The sequence below is a fragment of the Lepisosteus platostomus genome, chromosome 6, assembly GCF_059453375.1.
Source record: "Lepisosteus platostomus isolate fLepPlt1 chromosome 6, fLepPlt1.hap1, whole genome shotgun sequence".
Classification (NCBI taxonomy): Eukaryota; Metazoa; Chordata; class Actinopteri; order Semionotiformes; family Lepisosteidae; genus Lepisosteus; species Lepisosteus platostomus.
In genome coordinates, this window is record NC_142616.1 from 24,274,281 (window position 1) to 24,291,747 (window position 17,467).

General features: G+C 36.3%; 2 protein-coding genes across 17 annotated transcripts in view; one reads left to right on the forward strand and one right to left on the reverse strand.

Annotated features, from left to right (window-relative positions):
- Positions 1–17,467, reverse strand: part of blnk (B cell linker) — a 42,608-nt gene that overhangs the window by 18,614 nt on the left and 6,527 nt on the right. For 3 of the 9 annotated variants that reach the window (XM_088634979.1, XM_088634981.1, XM_088634980.1), the window contains exon 3: positions 14,224–14,270. The exons of 2 other annotated variants lie outside the window; for them this stretch is intronic. In XM_088634979.1, the coding sequence (XP_088491105.1) occupies positions 14,224–14,270 (47 nt within the window). Of the gene's footprint in view, positions 1–2,695; positions 2,996–9,520; positions 9,838–14,223; positions 14,271–17,467 lie in introns of those variants that run through there. 4 more of the 9 variants (XM_088634988.1, XM_088634985.1, XM_088634986.1 and 1 more) reach the window with 2 other exon arrangements.
- The window catches only part of dntt (deoxynucleotidyltransferase, terminal), an 88,633-nt gene continuing 80,819 nt past the window's right edge, over positions 9,654–17,467 (forward strand). For all 8 annotated transcript variants that reach the window (XR_015939510.1, XM_088634992.1, XM_088634989.1 and 5 more), the window contains exon 1: positions 9,654–9,793. The gene's annotated coding sequence lies outside the window, so the exon portion shown is untranslated. The remainder of the gene's footprint in view (positions 9,794–17,467) is intronic.

Sequence of the window (17,467 nt, forward strand, 5' to 3'; positions counted from 1 at the left end):
TTGGCATACAGACAGGTCATGGTGATCAGAGACTGCAGCCTTTACCATCAGGTGACATGATTTCTTTTATTGCTGTTGAAGCCCTGTCCAGGTGTCTGATCATGGAGAACAATGTGAATGCAAACAGGCACAACAATATCTTAAACCCTCTTTAAGCTCATACATAACATATCAAAAAATAACCTGCCGCATTGGCAAAATCCTCAAAGCCTGGTAATGCTATTAACGTGGCCTCCTTCAGTATTTGTGCTTTACACTGCTTCTAACTGCACTTTTCAGACCTTGTTCCATACTCGTATACATAGACGACTGAAACACTACTCAACACCTTGCTGGGTTTCTGATCTTCTTTTATGCAATGTGGACTGGCTGAACAGGTTTTCCGTTGAGACAAACATCTTCTCACATAAAAGGATAGGTTGTAAATTGATTGAACAATAGTGAGTGCACCGACCCAGTGATTATGAATTCTCTCTGCTTTGCGCAGGCTAAACCTCCCTGATATTTATTTCAGCGCCCAACAGTATTTGCATTTTAAGATATGAACAAGGAGACCTTCTTCTTGGTTTGTCAATATGCAGTACTGTATTGGACAGAGACAACACTTCTTAATAACTGTGCAACAATAATAATAAACTGTTATAATAACACTATGAAGATACTACCCTTAACCAAGCAACTAAACACTGGTGTAATTTTCCTCTGACCTGAAATTGCTTATTGGCATATTCAAAAAGAGCTGAGCAACGCAAACATACTAAATACCATGAACAGGCTTCGAAAAAATTCCTTCTAAAATGATATGCAATTTATCAAAGCTAATTGTATGTTCGGTTGCCGTGAAGCAACATAACACATTATGCGGCCTGTTTCTATGTTGTAATACGATGATGCAACACTTCTTGGGTTTGTACTGTCATCTGACTTCTTGGACAATTCAGAAGTGAGAATCTTTTAACGCATAATTCCTGGGAGCAAAGTTGTTTCCCGGTATGTATCTTATTGGTTAAAATAATACTCATTATACTCAGTGCTGAAATTAATTTTTAATAAACCGGCTCATTTATACCATGTATTGCAATTTCAATTATTTACTTAAAAGTGTATAATGTAAGATAACACTACATTTCTACAATCTACAGTTACTGAATATATCTACACTTGATTCAGAGAAATCTCCCTTATCTTCACCACGCTTTAAAACAGTGGGTTTGAGTCCCACGTGAGACACTGCTGTTGCGCCCCTGAGAAGGGTACTTTTACCAGATTTTTTCCAGTAAGAATACACAGCTGTCTCGATAGATGAGCGAAAATGTAAATCGCTTAGAATAGAAGCGTCAGCATACTAGATCACTAGTTAGTGCATTCTTATTATTGTTAGAGGAAGTAAAATTAACACTAGCCATTTCATAAAAATTAAGCAGCGAATCTTTCTATCATAAAGGAACAGCCAAAAAAGCAACATCTGTACACAATGTTAAAAACCACAGTATGACAAATTATTTTACATATTAACGCCGCTATTAAAAGTGCTGGAACGCAACAACATAAGGCACATCCAAGTACGTATTAAAATCAATGACATGGACTATCCGAAAAGTATAGATATGAAGTTGCACAGATTTTTGTGCACACAAAGAAATTTCAATAACGAGTCAGTTGCATTTATTTTTAACAAAAAAAAACAATAATCAGGTACGGTTCCCAGGTTTTATTTAACATCCAATAATACAAGCAAAGGAAAAACAGTTTTCAAAAGAGAAAATGAAGAAAAAGGACTAGGAAACGTATGCTGTCAGAGACACCTACAAATCTAAACACATAAAGTTAAGATTTTTACATACATCAGTTGTGCTTTATTCGTCGCTATTTTTCCATGTACTTGATGGAGCTTAAGTAGTATTGCCTTTTTATTTTATAAACATTTAAAAGAGGGAGTAGCATAGGCCAATTTGTTTTGTGGATGTGATATCTACCTATTACTAACAACGAATTAATTATAAACACATTTTTCAATATTACATATTGCAAAATATGACATAACATCAGACTTCTTAAATCTAACATTCGCACTGAACTACTTGAAAGTATTTTTTGAAAGTCTACCCAAAACAATTTTGTACACCTACATGTAACAAATAAATGTGTCAGTTTGTTTTCCAGTCCAATTCCTGGTCTATGTTCCCGTGTCACTAGGTCAGCCACACGCAGATTAAACCTGATATTAGCAAGATTTTTTATAATCAGAAGCGTTCCAGCTGATGATAATTACTTACGAATCAATTCAATTTGTTGTGTCGGTCTGAAAATATAAGCATGCGTAAATCGTACGGAGAAGGCAGACGCTTTTAATTCTTCAAATCGCTATATATAATTAAGATGCAGGATTATTTGAGAATATTTTCTTTGTAATTTAAATAATTATGTGATTCAATGTAATGAACACCGTGTAAAGCTATTTTAAAATGATTTGTGAAACGTTTCTCTTTACCTGCCACGCACTAGCTATCATAAAACAATTTGCGGACATTTATACAGGAAACATCTGTTGCTTTAAGAACCGCAACGGATTCTTCACATCAGTACAATATCAAAATATACAGATAATGATGAGAGAGAAGCGAGAAGAATAACATACGTTCTAATATTTTAAGATTTATTAAATAAATTATGCGAAAAGTAAACGCGTCCTCACCTTAACTTCTCTCCAGCAGGAGCAGTGATTTTGGTTAATCTTTCCATCTTGTGTACCCAGAGTCAGTCTACATTCCTGATGATAAACTCTTCTCCTCATGAGTTTTTTTGGGCGATCATGCCTGTAGGTGGCTAAGAACCGTGGCCACTGATGAGACTGTTCCACGTGTGGGTCGTGAACTCCTTGAACTTCAGACGTCAGGTGTTTAGCAATAGTTAAGCGATCAACTGTTTATTGGACAAAAACCGTAAGCGTTTCTGTGGGCACCACGCTTGCCAGTGAAATGAAGTCAAAATCTTAGAAGTCTGACAGGGCGATATTTGCGCAACCTCAGATTCCTTGTGACGGTTATGGCATAAAAGCTCGAACTTTCGTTTCCTATTTTTATACGGGATTTTCAAAGAAACCTTCTAAGGATTTTTGTTTTCCTTATGTACTGTACCGTTGGATATTTTTTTACACTGCAGAATACCATTGTAATAAGGTCAAATGAAAGCACGCCACATGCGCAGTTGCTTTTGGGGTTTAGAAGAAGTAAAACATTTTTCAACGTGTAAAGAGGTCAGTGTAATTTGGGATTTAAATGAATATCTTTTTATTTTTGTTACTGTTAACAGCTGGACTGAAGTACCCAACGTCTGGGTAATGGAAAGCAGAGTTTTATTTCAAATGGCATCAAAAAACGTTACTGCAGCTTGGATCCTGAAGAGCAATAGTCCTACAGCTTTAATCAGTAATAATTAAGAAAATTACTGGTCCAATAAATAAATACCAGCTGAAGTAAAAACAAAAAGGCAATATAGTACTTAGTATGGTACTCAAGAACAAGATGTCTGATTCCCGTGCTTGCGCATCGAAAAGGATTTCTCTAAAACTGAAATTATACCGCAAGAAAACAACATGCATGTTTCAGCTGCCAGTGCAGACAGTAAGGTACAGTAATATACTACAGCTAATATACTAGTAGCCAAGACTGCAGTAATGCTCTTGATGATGTTTTTACATATTTTATTTATATATTATATTAAAAATCTAGTTTTCCTGCTCTGCAGGAATCCAAGAGAAAGAAGCTATCACTGTTTTACTTCCAATTCAAACACCTTTTGAATTTCTGTCTTAAATGCCAATTTTATTCCGATGATAGACACATCCATGGTCTAGACTACAGTGATTCATCTCTCAAAGTAACCCATTTGTCCTCATGTTGGCATACACTTGGTAAAGCTGAACCAGACTAGCTCTTCTTAACATACTGTATACACCTGCTTGGGTGAAGAAATAGGAAATAAACCCAATTGCTATTTAAAACCATCTGCATATACGGAAAAAAGGACAGTTCTCCTTTTTACTTTCCAAAAGCAGAAAGTACTAAAGAGCAGCAGTTTATCCCCTAATCAGATTCACTAAACCAACATCTACAATGAAATATTGTGGTATAATTCCTTTTGCAGAGGTGGTACAGTGATCTTCAGAAAATTTTCTTTCCTAAACTAGTGGTGAGACAATCCTGTCATTTTCTGGCTCTGATTCTGCAATATACAGATCCACATGTCTAGCTCCATAGCCTGTGAACAGTTTGTAGGGGAGAAAGCCACTCAGACCAATCTGTACATTGTTGAGGCTAATAAGGAGACTTGGTCTTTCCTTTGGGGACAGAACCCCAAGGGGACAGATAGGTACAGTATAGCCAATGAACCCCGGCACGGATGTCTTGGTTTTGTACAGTATGTCAGGGTGAGAGAAATGTGGTACAACCATTACAAATATTGGGGGAACATACAAACGTCACAAAGGGAAGAGACTCTGACTGGAATCCAAATCTTGCCTTCATTAATAGGAATAATTGTGTATGCCACACAACACACACCAAAAGGACACTCGAAGGAGCTTCCACATCACTACAAGTCTTGTAAACTTGTAAATATTTATGTACCTATATTATATTAAGTATTAAGAATAGCATCTGAGGCCTTTTTAATGCTTCTCAGCATATAATCTGCTGTCCATTCAGTCATTGTTATTTTAGAAGGAGAACCTTTTGATTTGCGCACATGTGCTGTCTTCTTGGTCATTCAAAAATAAGCTTTCATTTCAAGAAGGAAAACTATTCCTCAGCCCGATAAACATGTCTGAAATAAGTCTGAATCTCACCAGTTTCCCACTATAATAACTGATTGATTCAATATCTGTGAATCTCTAGCTATGATAATTGAGCTGGTATAGTGGATAGGCCTCATAACTGACAGGGCATGGGTTCACATCCCTACTGCACGAACTGGTGACACGATTGTGTCAAGAGTATTTAAAAAAATTGGAATATCAAAAAGAATGGAAGGCCTCACTTTTAAAACCATTGGGTGTGAACATTTTATGCTCCATCAGTAAGGGGAAAAAAAGTAAAAACAATCTATAATCTCAAGACAAAAATGTCTGTACCATTAGGTAATTCATTGTCTATATGAAAGTCCATGTTGTAAGATCTTAAACCTGCATATAGTGGTGAGACATGGAAGGTGTGTGTCTCTGGGTATCAGACACTCTCCAGCAGACAGCTGGTGTGAATGAGAAGAGTAATTGTGGGTTTGGTGTTTACAGCAGTTTAATGCCATGCTTGATCACGTTAAAAGTCCATAGTCTTTATGTGCATCTAGTCTGTGCATGTTATTGGGTCACATAGTGTGAACAACACTAACATATTTTAGAAGTATATAGATGGCAGCTTGAACTGAAATGTCACACTTCCACAAAGCCAATAAAAGTAAAAGCTGAAATTGTAAAAATGCACAAATAAGACATACTGTATATAAGCTGTATGCTGAGATTCCCTAAAATACAAAAAATATTGTGTGTTCCAAACCTCATTCGTTGAATTAGTAATGGTAAATATGATGTATATAAAAGTATATGCATATATTTAAAAACGCATACTGTCTGATGGGTGGCATGGAGGCACAGCAGTTAGCGTTGCTGCCTCACAGGATTGTGGCCCCAGATTCAATTCCAGACCTGGAATGCTATCTGTGTGGAGTTTAAATGTTAGCTCTTGTTCATGTAGGTTTCCTGCTCTGGTGTGCTCTGGTTTCCTCCCACAGTGCAAAACAATACTGGTAGATTAACTGGCTTCTGGGAAAAATAGCCATGGTGTGAGTGTGTGTCTGTCTACCCTCTGAAAGACTGGCTTCCCTTCCAGGGTCTATCCTGCCGTTGCTTGCTGGGATGGGCTACGGCTGCCTTGTAACCCTGGATTGGAAGAAGTGGTTACGAAACAGATGAATATTGCCTGATCATGCAGAGATGAAATGAAAATAGTTTTGATTGTCTGATGTGTTTATATTATGATGCTTCATTAACCTTTTGGTAGCAAATAGCAACAAAGGAAATCATTTGTGGGTGGCGAACGGGTGATGTGTTAAGTTACAGTCCACATTGAAATTGAAATAAAATCACTTCAGAGTAGTTGACTGCCAGCGCTGGCTATTCAACACAAAACCCGAAACAATCACAGTATGCGTCTTCCTGAAATAACATGAAGGAAAAAAAACATCTTTTAGCATTTCTTATATATCCAACTTCTAAAATGAAACGCAAACACGGTTCACGATTTGCAGGTACTTTGCCATTGTCGTATTTTGTTGAACCCATCTGACTAGGGATCACCCATTATTTCTTAATCTTGGTTCACCGCGATGACTCCTGTACTGCACTAGGAGAATGAAACTGGCTGTCATTTCCATCCAAGCTACCCTCCTACCAAGCCGTTGGTTTAGTGCACATCACCGACATCTCCGGAACCAGTAACGTCCAAAGATCCGAGGAGCTGCACCTCCCATTGCCTCCTACTGGAAAATTGGGAGACTGCTGGCTGGCTAATCCCTAGCAGTGCTCTGCTGGTAGTGCGGCTAGATCCGTGACCTAGAACCCAAGTCACTACCTCTGGATCATAGAGCTCAGTTTACTTCTACAGCAAATCCTCTCGACAGATCAAAGAACTCGGGAATCCCTTTAAGGGAGAATTTTTTCATCAACAAGTCTACCTTGTAATATCGTGTGACAAAATATCCCTGCCGGGAATTCTGCCACAGTCGTTGGCAGTAGGTGCCATCTGGTGTTAGACATTGAGTCTCCATCATGTCTCAGAGCATAATCACACACAGCCCCCTACTCTCTTCATGAGATACCTCCTTAACATTTCAATCTTGTTAATGCTAGAGGACTGGTGAGAACAGTCTTGTTCTTGTTTCTGGTATAATGAAAACTAAGCTTTGTCTGTATCAAGGTTAATATGAGTTTATGAGTTTATAATGTTCACAAATGACAGAGGGCCATTCCCCCCCACCTAGTTTATTTTTTAGAACCTGACTGATAAGAGGATCTCATCCACCTGATTCTTGACAGAAGCCAATGTGATGGCTGGATAGATAAACTTATCTTTTTTGCAGTTCAGCAAGATGGCAGTGTTTGATGATATATGTTTGTTCATAAACAATACAGCTCCACAGTTGCATATTACAACTTCTGTGTCTTTCTGTGCACACCAAATAGGGCCAATAGTATTAGCTTCAGATGTTAAAAGTTTTAATTTGCTATTGCTGGCATCATGGAATACTTTCTAGGCGTAACAAATGGTAATCTATTTGACAACATAAAAGAGCGGAAAAAATATTTTTGAAGGTGTCTCTCCATGGTGAGAGCAACGTTTGCATTTTCTAACTCCCTGCAGGCCATAAGAGAGTAGTAGGAGATGGAACTTTTCAGTTGAGTGGGAGGTGTTTCATATTCTTATGGAAATGAAGATCATTTCAGATCTGGCCTGTACAACACAGGCTTATGTTTGCTTGTGCATGAACGTGTGTGTCTGTGGTCCTTTGAGTGTATTTTTCTTTGTGTTTTTCTACTTGTGAAAGGCATGTCATTTTTGTGTAATCCCTTTATTCATCCTCTGAAACACCTGACATGACTCTTGGTTGTGATAGGCACTGTGATTAAAAGCTGGTGGTCAGACTACTGTGTAGCAAAGGTTAAAAGTGAAAGACTGCCCACTATGTGAAAAAATATTAATGTAATTGAACTCCATTCAAATCTATGCATACAGTGCAAATATACAGTAAGTAAAAGTTAATATACAGTAAGTTATGTTTTGACACTGTTCTTGTCAAATGGGTGTAATTCTAATTTAGCATACATTATGTAATTTTTAGTTTAACAGATAAAAAAATACAAACATGTTTGATATTAAGTTATGAAACATGGTATGAAATAGAATCCATAAATTTCAGACATAAATACAGATATAGATATTCTATTTTTAATTTTGAAGGTTACAGCAGATGCAGCTGACTGCTTCACTGAGTTCAGTAACTATTTTGTTCTAACTGCGACAACCAGGTGCAGAAAAAAAACAGTTCAGAAAGCAAAATTCAAATGGAAAGAGAAAGCCACATCCTTTAGGGACATTAGCTCATAAGTTGCAACATAATGAGTGGACAGTGCCAGTAAACATAACTCTCCGAGGTTTCTCTTAATCATCGCTGTACTAAAAATGACCCAAATTTTCCTATTTATTTATATTTCTTAAATTTGAGAGTTAGACTTACATTACATTTTAACTGATTTAGCTGTATATATAATGTAATTTAGCACATTAATTCAAATGCTCGTGCTTATTTTTAACATCTTAATTGAGCCAAGTGTTTCATCTTATTTGGTAAACACTGTGAGTGACTGCTGAAGACACCACAACTTTATTGTGCATTATAATTGTGCATTATATACTTTAATGTGTATTTTAGCATGGGCCCTTATGGATGCTGTATAAGAAACCATTGTATATTAAGGTATGGAACATTGATGAAGATGTATTACAAATCCATTCAAAATCTATATTATCTATAAACTATAATCTGATTTTTTAAAGTTAAGTTGGATAGTTTTTTTTAGATTTTCTTATTCCTTTTTGTACACCCTGACAAAACAATGACAAAAACAAATGAATTCAAAGAGGAAGTGCAAGTTGAATGAAAATACTGAACTTCTGCTTCATGAACGATTTAGGACTTTGATAGTGCCATATGAATTACAGGAGAGTAATGTAAAAGTATTACTGCAGATTGCTGTATTCTGATACTCCCGTAGCTTTAATTGTTAACCTCAAGCAAACCTTATGCACTTATGTATATGAAGAAAATCAATCCCTATGTATATTTTTAAGTGTGTGTATGTTTAATGTCTTAATCCCTTGTGATATATTTTAAAGTATCATACTTTACCTCCAAAAAAATACTATTGACTGTTTTTTTCTTTAATGTTTCCATCTCCTTATTTAGTATGTTACTGGTGCTTTCGCATGTGGACCGTGCTTCTAACTGATAACAGTATTTGTAGGTAGTAGGTAAAATGGCAAAATCTAGTCAATAAACTATAAATAAAACAAGACAGGTTTTATTAAAATGTTTGTCTTAATTTTTTAACAGATGCTTTCATAATGTTGTTTGGAAATGACAATCTAGATCAATAAACTGCATATTTAAAATAGTCTTCAAAATCACTGCTACTCTATCTCCAATCTCTTAGAATGGTCTAGTACTTTGCTCAGAATAAAATCTAAGACTTAAATACTTTATTTTCCTTTAAAAGCAAATAATCTACATTTATCAGAGGCACAAAATAAAATGTTTTTATACAATATTAGTTTTCATGTGACAAATATAAATACAATTATATAATTTATTTTCAGAACACTGAACATAGAACTATTATTGTTTTTTATGCAGCACGTACAGTATGATAGAAAAATCACTAAAGATTATTCTGTACCGTTTTACATACCTCATTTTGTCCATTTCCCGAAAATTAATAACCGTTGTTGACGTCTATTTCAATGGATGTTTCTCCGGGACAACAATGCCCATATGCCCAAGAACAAAATTTCAGGTGGGTTGTTAATTGAAAGAGGAAGCTGACAAGTCATCTCATATTTTGTGGACTAGATCTTTAAAAAAAATGTAACCAACACCTTTCCGGAAAAGAAAACAACTGGATAAAACAAATGACAGAAAAAGCAAGTAGCGAGTTGTGAAGAAGACCTGTGACTCAGCGAAGGTCTGTACTGGAATTATGTGTTCTACTTATTGTTGCTAGTGGTTAAATAATGTACCTTCAACTTCCTTATTCCACAGGTTAAATATTAAACACCAGGAAACCGAGATGGAAATATTGCTCTCTGTGGGATTTTAATCAATCTCAATAAACCGAGACACATTTACGTGGAGAGTACTACTTTAAAGAAGAAGAAGAAGAAGAAGAAGAAGAAGAAGAAGAAGAAGAAGAAGAAGAAGAAATTACATTTAGTGGCCTTTCTCGTCCATGGGGGATTTAAGGCTAGTTCCAATAACCGTTTTGTAACATGCTAGGGGCCAGTGACCTAGCCTTATTTTAACCAGAGGATAAAGTCTGTTTACGTTTGCCAAGGATTGGCACACTTCCTGTACCGTTTTGCAGCGTAATCTTCGCCACACTGAACTATTTTTTTCACTCCACACTACTTCCATATTCATGTGGATCATTGAAGTCCATTGGAACATTTATTTCAGATGTCAGTTTTTACTGCCATGCCATATACAGCTACTGTTATATAACATACTGCATAGCCCCCCCGTTACGCAATGAAACTGTCAGTAAACAAATTACCGCGGTAAAGCTAGCTCGAAGTTCGATATTCGTTTCGGAACATCAATGGCGTTTTCACGAAACCTCCTACGAGTTATAAAAACACTTGCAATGTGCATAAGGTGATTTGTGAATGTTTTCAAAGCCTTCAAATTGTCGCTTTTTGATTGACAATTACGCACCAACTGGAACATAAATCTACATAAATTCACAATGCGAGAAATACTGCTCAATAGGTGTTCATGCGAACCACCTGCATATGACCATAGGAAGCAGAAGAGCACAGAGATAAACTCAAAGTAGTCTCCAATTATCCAGCCTGTAAGGAATGTGATTAAAGTTTGTTTTATTTCTAAAACCCTTTTTTTAAATGTCCAGTTTTCATTCAGGTAAGGGTCAGCTTCATATGCAATGCTGCTGACAGTAGGAAACAATCTTGCTTTGATTTGTGAATCTTTTCTTTATTGTTTCAGGATTTATTTGTATATGGCACTATTTGACAGGCAATACACTGGGATGGGGGATGCTCTTCATGAGTCAATAGCTTTTGCACAACCACACTCACGATGCTGTAACCAAGGGTTTTACACACTAGGCAGGCCCTCTGACCTTTCACAGCCTTGCTTTGATTTGTGAAGTTTTAAAATGCAATATTCCATTCATTTCATTTGTAAATGTATATATTTTTATTAATTATGCAAATTGTATCACAGATAACCTTTAAACATAGAGAGTCATGGGGAAAGTGTATGTATATAGTGTGGTGTGCAGTATTGATGATGTGACTGTGACCATTGGGCATGAAGGAGAGAAAAACAAAACAAAAAAAACTCCAAAGGAGAAAAATCAATATCTGGGGTTCCAAGGTCTGAAGGTTGATCTCCCCTTCAGGTCTTGGCTGTGTATGACAAGCAGTTGTTAGAAACAGTTCAAATGCACAGCCATGCATGGTGAGGCAGCGTGAATTCTATTTCAGATTTTATGTGAGAGCAGATGTGTCCTATCCACTGGTTTGAGTGGTCTGGGACCTTGGTTTGGTAGGGATTCATAGCTCCTGGGCCCAGCGCTTTAGAAATCCAGGAGCAGTCCTTGTCATGAGTCTAGTCAGGGATGGAGCTTGATGCAAACTAAAGGCACCGTGATGACATAAGAGAGGCAGGAAGGGGGTTAAAAATGATTAGACACAGCAAATATGACTGTAATGTGGTAATATGCCTCCACACGTGATAACCCTTGGTTTTGGCGGCTGTTCGCCCTCAGTAGAGGTTTTGGGTAGTCAGGATAAGAAAGACTTAAGAAATGTGTCTTCAGCTTCGATAAAGAAGCTGATGCAGATTGGACATCCTTAACAAGGTTCGGTAAGTCATTCCACAGTTTAAGGGCTGTGTGACTGAAATCTATACCACTTGCACATTTCTTTTGATTTGACGGTTTTTGAGATAGACAGCATCTTGCGACAGGAACAGTCTTATTTATGCTTACGGAAGCAAAGGATCACTGAGGAGGCTAAGCTATCTTTGTATCTAGGTAAAAATGTGGTATCATATGGGAAGTCATTGCAGTGAAGACAGGACTTGGATTATGTGATTGTGTTTCTGTGTTCTAGTCAGAACATTAGAACAGCTAGATTTTTTAGCTTTCTAAATATGTAGTGGACATTTTTAATTAGCTACTGTATGTTTCTAAGATGGGGAAAAGAAACTCTAGCTTTCAATGAAAATTAACATTAAGGTCAGGGTGAAACATTTCACCGAATACCAATATTTTCACTGTTACTGTGATGTCAACAGTGTGATCAGCCACATTAAAAAGGGACTGTGACATGTTATGACAAACATTTTTTGGCCCAATGATAAGGACTTCGGCTTTGTTTATCCAGCAATAGTTAATACGTGGATTCCAGTAATTTCTGGGTTTCCTGTGTTTCATTTCAGTTTAACATTGGTTCTGAGAGTTAACACTTATCCAAGACACACTGCTTTTTGGAATATTGAAACTAGTACTTACAGTAGGTTTCTTTCTGAGGGGAGTTACAGTAGCTTGAGAAAATATATACTTTTCTTTCCTGTCAACTTGATTTTCAAACATACAGTAGCTATTATGCTATGTTGTGCAGTATGGGGTGGCTGTTTACTCATAAATAGTGCTTGGAATTTAAAACCTTTAAAGGGGTTACAAACAACAGGAGGCCATTCACTCAATCTAGTTTATGTTGTAGTTAAAAAATAAATTAATCTGAGGACCTAATCCTGCTGTTTCTTAAAGAAGCCTAAATATAATTATTAAAAACACAGTTGTACAGTTGTTGAAGATGACCCACAGGCCCAAAACCCTTTGGCTAAAGAACTGCCCCTTGCTCTCTGTTTCAAACCTAGTTCACTCAGACGTTTAAACTAAGTGTAAAGTAGATACTCTCACATTTTTTGGGAACACATCTATAGCAAACAAATTATGGCTATGGACAGTTTTTTACAGCAAGAAGTTATGTTCTGTCTCTATGAATTAAACACATTTTGGAGTACTTTCACAATGCTTTTTTGTTTTGATCAATCCAAACATTTGTGACTCCAACATGCTAAATGACATGGTCTTTAACATCATCCCTGAAGACATGGTCTTCCCCCTTTGTTTAAATATTACTGGATAGAACACTGAATTTTGATTGAATGCATACACATCTTATCATCAACTCTGATGCATCTCACTTCCATCTTTGTGATGGTTATGCACGCTATAATAAGGAATACAACAATTCAAAAAAGATGCGGATTATCGATAAACACTTGGATTGCTGTTTGATTCCTTTCCCCTAGTTTACAGAACCAATACTGCCTGGAGATAAACTTACAGGCCTTCCACTGAGCTACAGTATATCATCCTTTGTTTCTTTCAAATCTATCTTTACATTTCCTGCTTGCAAAACCTACCACAGTGATAGTGTGCATACTATCACCAGACCAGGGTTTGCAAAATGTACATATCCAGGTATCTGAAAAAAATATCCAGATATCCGAAAGAAAAGATTCACAAATCAAAGCAAGGCTGTGATCGGTCAGAGGGCCTACCTAGTGTGTAAGACACATGGTTACAATATCGTGAGTGTTGTGGTGAAAAAGCTATTGACTTGTGAAGAGCACCCCCCATCCCAGTGTATTGCCTGTCTAATGGTACTATATTCAAAAATCCTCAAAAAAAAAGTTTCACAAAGGAAAGCTGTGAAAAGTCAGTCTTCTGTGTAAAACATTTGGTTTGAATATCATAGGTGCTGTTTTTAAAAAGCTGTTGAGTACAGAAGAGGATGTTTCCAACTGTCAGCAGTATTGCATATGTAGTTGACCCTTGCCTGAATGAAAACTGGACATTAAAAAAGGATTTCAGAAATAAAACAAACTTTAATCCCAGTCCTTACAGGCTGGATAATTGGAGACTACTTTGAGTTTGTCTCTGTACTCTTCTGCTTCCTATGGTTATATGCAGGTGGTTTGCATGAACTCCTATTGAGCAGTATTTCTCGCATTGTGAACTTATGTATACTTATGTTCCAGTTGGTGCGTAATTGGGCATCAATCAAAAAGCTAAGGTTTATAAGGCCTTGTCTTTCTCACACCTGAAGAAGGCTCCACGGCCGAAACGTTGTGTTTTCTTTCTTCTGTTTTTCAGCGTGGAATAAACCTATTACTTGTTCCTTCACTTACTGTAAGCCTATCTACAAACTGAAACTTCAAACTGCATAACACAGCTGTAAAACACTTATTGCATAACTGAATAAAACAATAATAACACAGGACATAAGCTTAAAACAGTGTTCCAACTGATTATTTTGCAGTTTTGATTTTAATTGCATTTAAAAAGAATATACTCACGGCTGGAGTATGAAATTAAATTTGTTGAGGTCACTGTCTGATAGGTTCTATAAAAGAAGAAAAAAGGACACATTCACAAACGACTGTTAGATCACAGACTCCAGTGTGATTCTTAAGATGTTATCAAGGGGGAGGGACCCTCTTCTGAGTTTCCTAATTACTGAATTTTTTTGCGTTGTGATCCCATTTTCTATTATTAAGTACGACATAATAAAATGAAACATTTTGCAGACAGCTAATGGGCCCAGAGTAATTGAAGCCAGGTTGACAAGCCGTGATGTCTTAAACAAAACATAAAACACAGAACATTATTCAGATTATCCAAAGGTCTTAAATAAAGCACCTTCTTTTATTTTATATAAAAAATACAATAGATTCAGCTTATGTGTTATCATTTTGGTGGCCTGGTGGCGTGATTGGTGTTGCTACAACCTCACAGTTGCATGCTCTGTTCTGGATTGGAGCTCCTTCTGTGTGCAAGTTGCATTTTGTTCGTATCGTTCCCAATCTTTCCAAAGAACGTTTCGGTATCTATTAATTGCATCAGTTCAATACAGTGTATCAATTCAGGCTTTACGATCAATCGCGTCGCTTTATGTAACTAGCTTCACGCTACTTGTAAAAATATGTGTGTGTAAATCGGAATTCCTCCTTCCGCCCATTGAACTTTCAGTGAATGGCATGTAATAATAGCTGTTTTAATGCCACATACACCGTCATTATAAAGATGAATTTATATAACAAAACCTCCAAGATGAAACAAACTGTATAAAACGTTTTGGAATGGCTAATGTTAGGGGAAAACGCGTTTTCTACCCGACCTGAGCGAGTAGCTCTTCTAAAATCATTTATTGTTTTTCAAAAGCTCCACCTTCTGTTCGTTGCCATGAATTACACATATTAGGCAATCTGTTTTAGGACCACGTAGCAAAACATAAACTTTCTCCAGCACTTTAATGTCTAATTTACTAGTCGCATTAGGCATTTCTCGAATCTAATATAACTCAGCATTTCTTCCTAGAAAAAAAAATCTGATTTATGTGATCGTTCTTGCATATTTTAGTAAAGGGGCTGATTTTAATATATCTTATTATCACTTGTAATCTGATATAAATCGATCTCGAGAAAGTGAAATATTCCAAAAATAAATACGTTATTTCCCTGCAATATTAATGTATGATTTACCAATCGCGCCAGAGTCGAATTGCCTCTGCTCCTTTGTAACCTGTTTTACGTTCTTAAATGTCTTAAGTTAAAATCCACCATTTCTGTGTTGACACTGTACAGCATTGGCTTCGAATGTAAGACCACATACAAGCCACCACGTGGAGCTCTAACCCACGAATCTTAAAATCAATTTTTAATTTTTCAATTTGCTCCTTTATCGACCGAGTTTGTTTTTAACCCAAAAGGCACTGAAATAGCCTCTCATTAAGTTACCAGCATTAGTGACAATTATTGTTGCCTTTTCCAAATAGCATTGAAGTAAAATTTCAAGTTCTGGCGATTATTTTGTATAAGAAGCGGGGAATTGTACATTATTTGTAGACATTCTTTGGATCCAAAGGGTTATTTAACCGTCAGTTCGTAAAATTAATAACAACCTAAATATTGTAAGCAGTCAGCAGTTTATTTATGAGCTAATAATAGAATCTGTTGAGCTTTAGACACTTCGAAAAATAGCTTAAATCTAATTGTGTGCGTGCGTGTTTGTGCATGATGCCGAAAGCAAAAAGAAAAGAAATATAATTAGGAATTCCTCACAGAGAACAGCCTGATTTTGCATTTCAGCATTTTCAGTGTGAGAAATCACACAGTATGAATAATTGTCTCTAAATAATGTTGAACAAAATCATTAATAATTCCCACTTAGTAGTTGTCTTAGTACCCAACTACCTTTTTTGAAGTCATGATTTTCTATGGCATTGTTTGTTATCTGCTGAATTCCTTTAAACATTTCTTTTAATGTTTATATTGTCACACAAAGGAGAAGCCCCCCTCATTGACTTGAGCACTCCATAATCTCCCATCTGACCTTGAAATATTTCTGTGGTGGGTATTTTACAGATGAGGAATTAATCGATTATTTACTGCAGGAGAAAGACATTTTGAAGCCCAACCCACTGTTTTCAGTGACATGTCATTCCTATCCAAGACTTTCCTCCTCAACAGGTATAAGATGACTGGTTTTAATGCAGAGGATGCAACTACAAGTTGAGCTTTACAGTGTTCTGTCAGTGTTTCTTTCTGCTAGTAAATCACTATGCTCTCTGGTTCTACCAAAAAAAATCACCTGAACACAGCTGGAGCAAAATGATCTTGCTGTTATGTTCCCATTTCCGGACATACATTCTGCAAGACATTAGGCAGACTTAAAAAACAAATTCTTTTAAGTCTATGCTGACACCTTTTTTTGAAGGTGTATTTAATCAATGTTGTTTTTTGGTTCCTCTGCATGTTTTATTGCTGTACAGTGCTCCAAGATGCACTACTGTGGAGAGAGTTGTATAAAATTTAAATAGATTTGACTTGTGCTGTGGGGGTTCTGTATTTTAATTTTTTTACCCATTCCATTATAAAGTGAGTAGTAAACATTTCATTTTCATTGCCTTTGTATTTCGGTTTCATTTTCCTTGTCTTGTGAAACTTTCTTGCAGTGTTTTCACAGTGTTCTGTGTAGACCAGAACTCACTATTACTTCCTTAGAATATCTTCCCAGAACGTGTTCTTTCAATAAAATTTATTATAATCCACTACAGAATAGCTGTGCTTGAAACACAGAGTCATAAATATCTGTATTCTGTATAGCTCTACCAAGTATTTGAAATAATATTTAACAAAGATAAAGTAAATGATAAAATTGAAATTTGGACATGAAGATTATTTCATTCTAAATTCTAGAAAGTTCTAAAATCATTTAATAAGATCCTCAATAGTTCAAAAACATAGGGTAAAAAATTAACCTTAAATAATGCATGTTTATGTATGTTTAGGTCTAATTTTCTGTAGCACTCTGAAACTTGGCATGAGAATGTAGATCTAATTCAGTTGCTCTTGTATTAAAACCTTGTCAGCTCATATCATCAAGGATAATGTCTTCTGTTAGAATTAAAAAAAAACTTTGCAATACTAGTAAAAGCAATCAAACCACAGAATTCTTAAATGATTTCTTAAATTACATCGTGATATTGTCTTACCATACTGTTTCTGACTTTTTGTTTCATTTTCCATCACCAAACTGTGA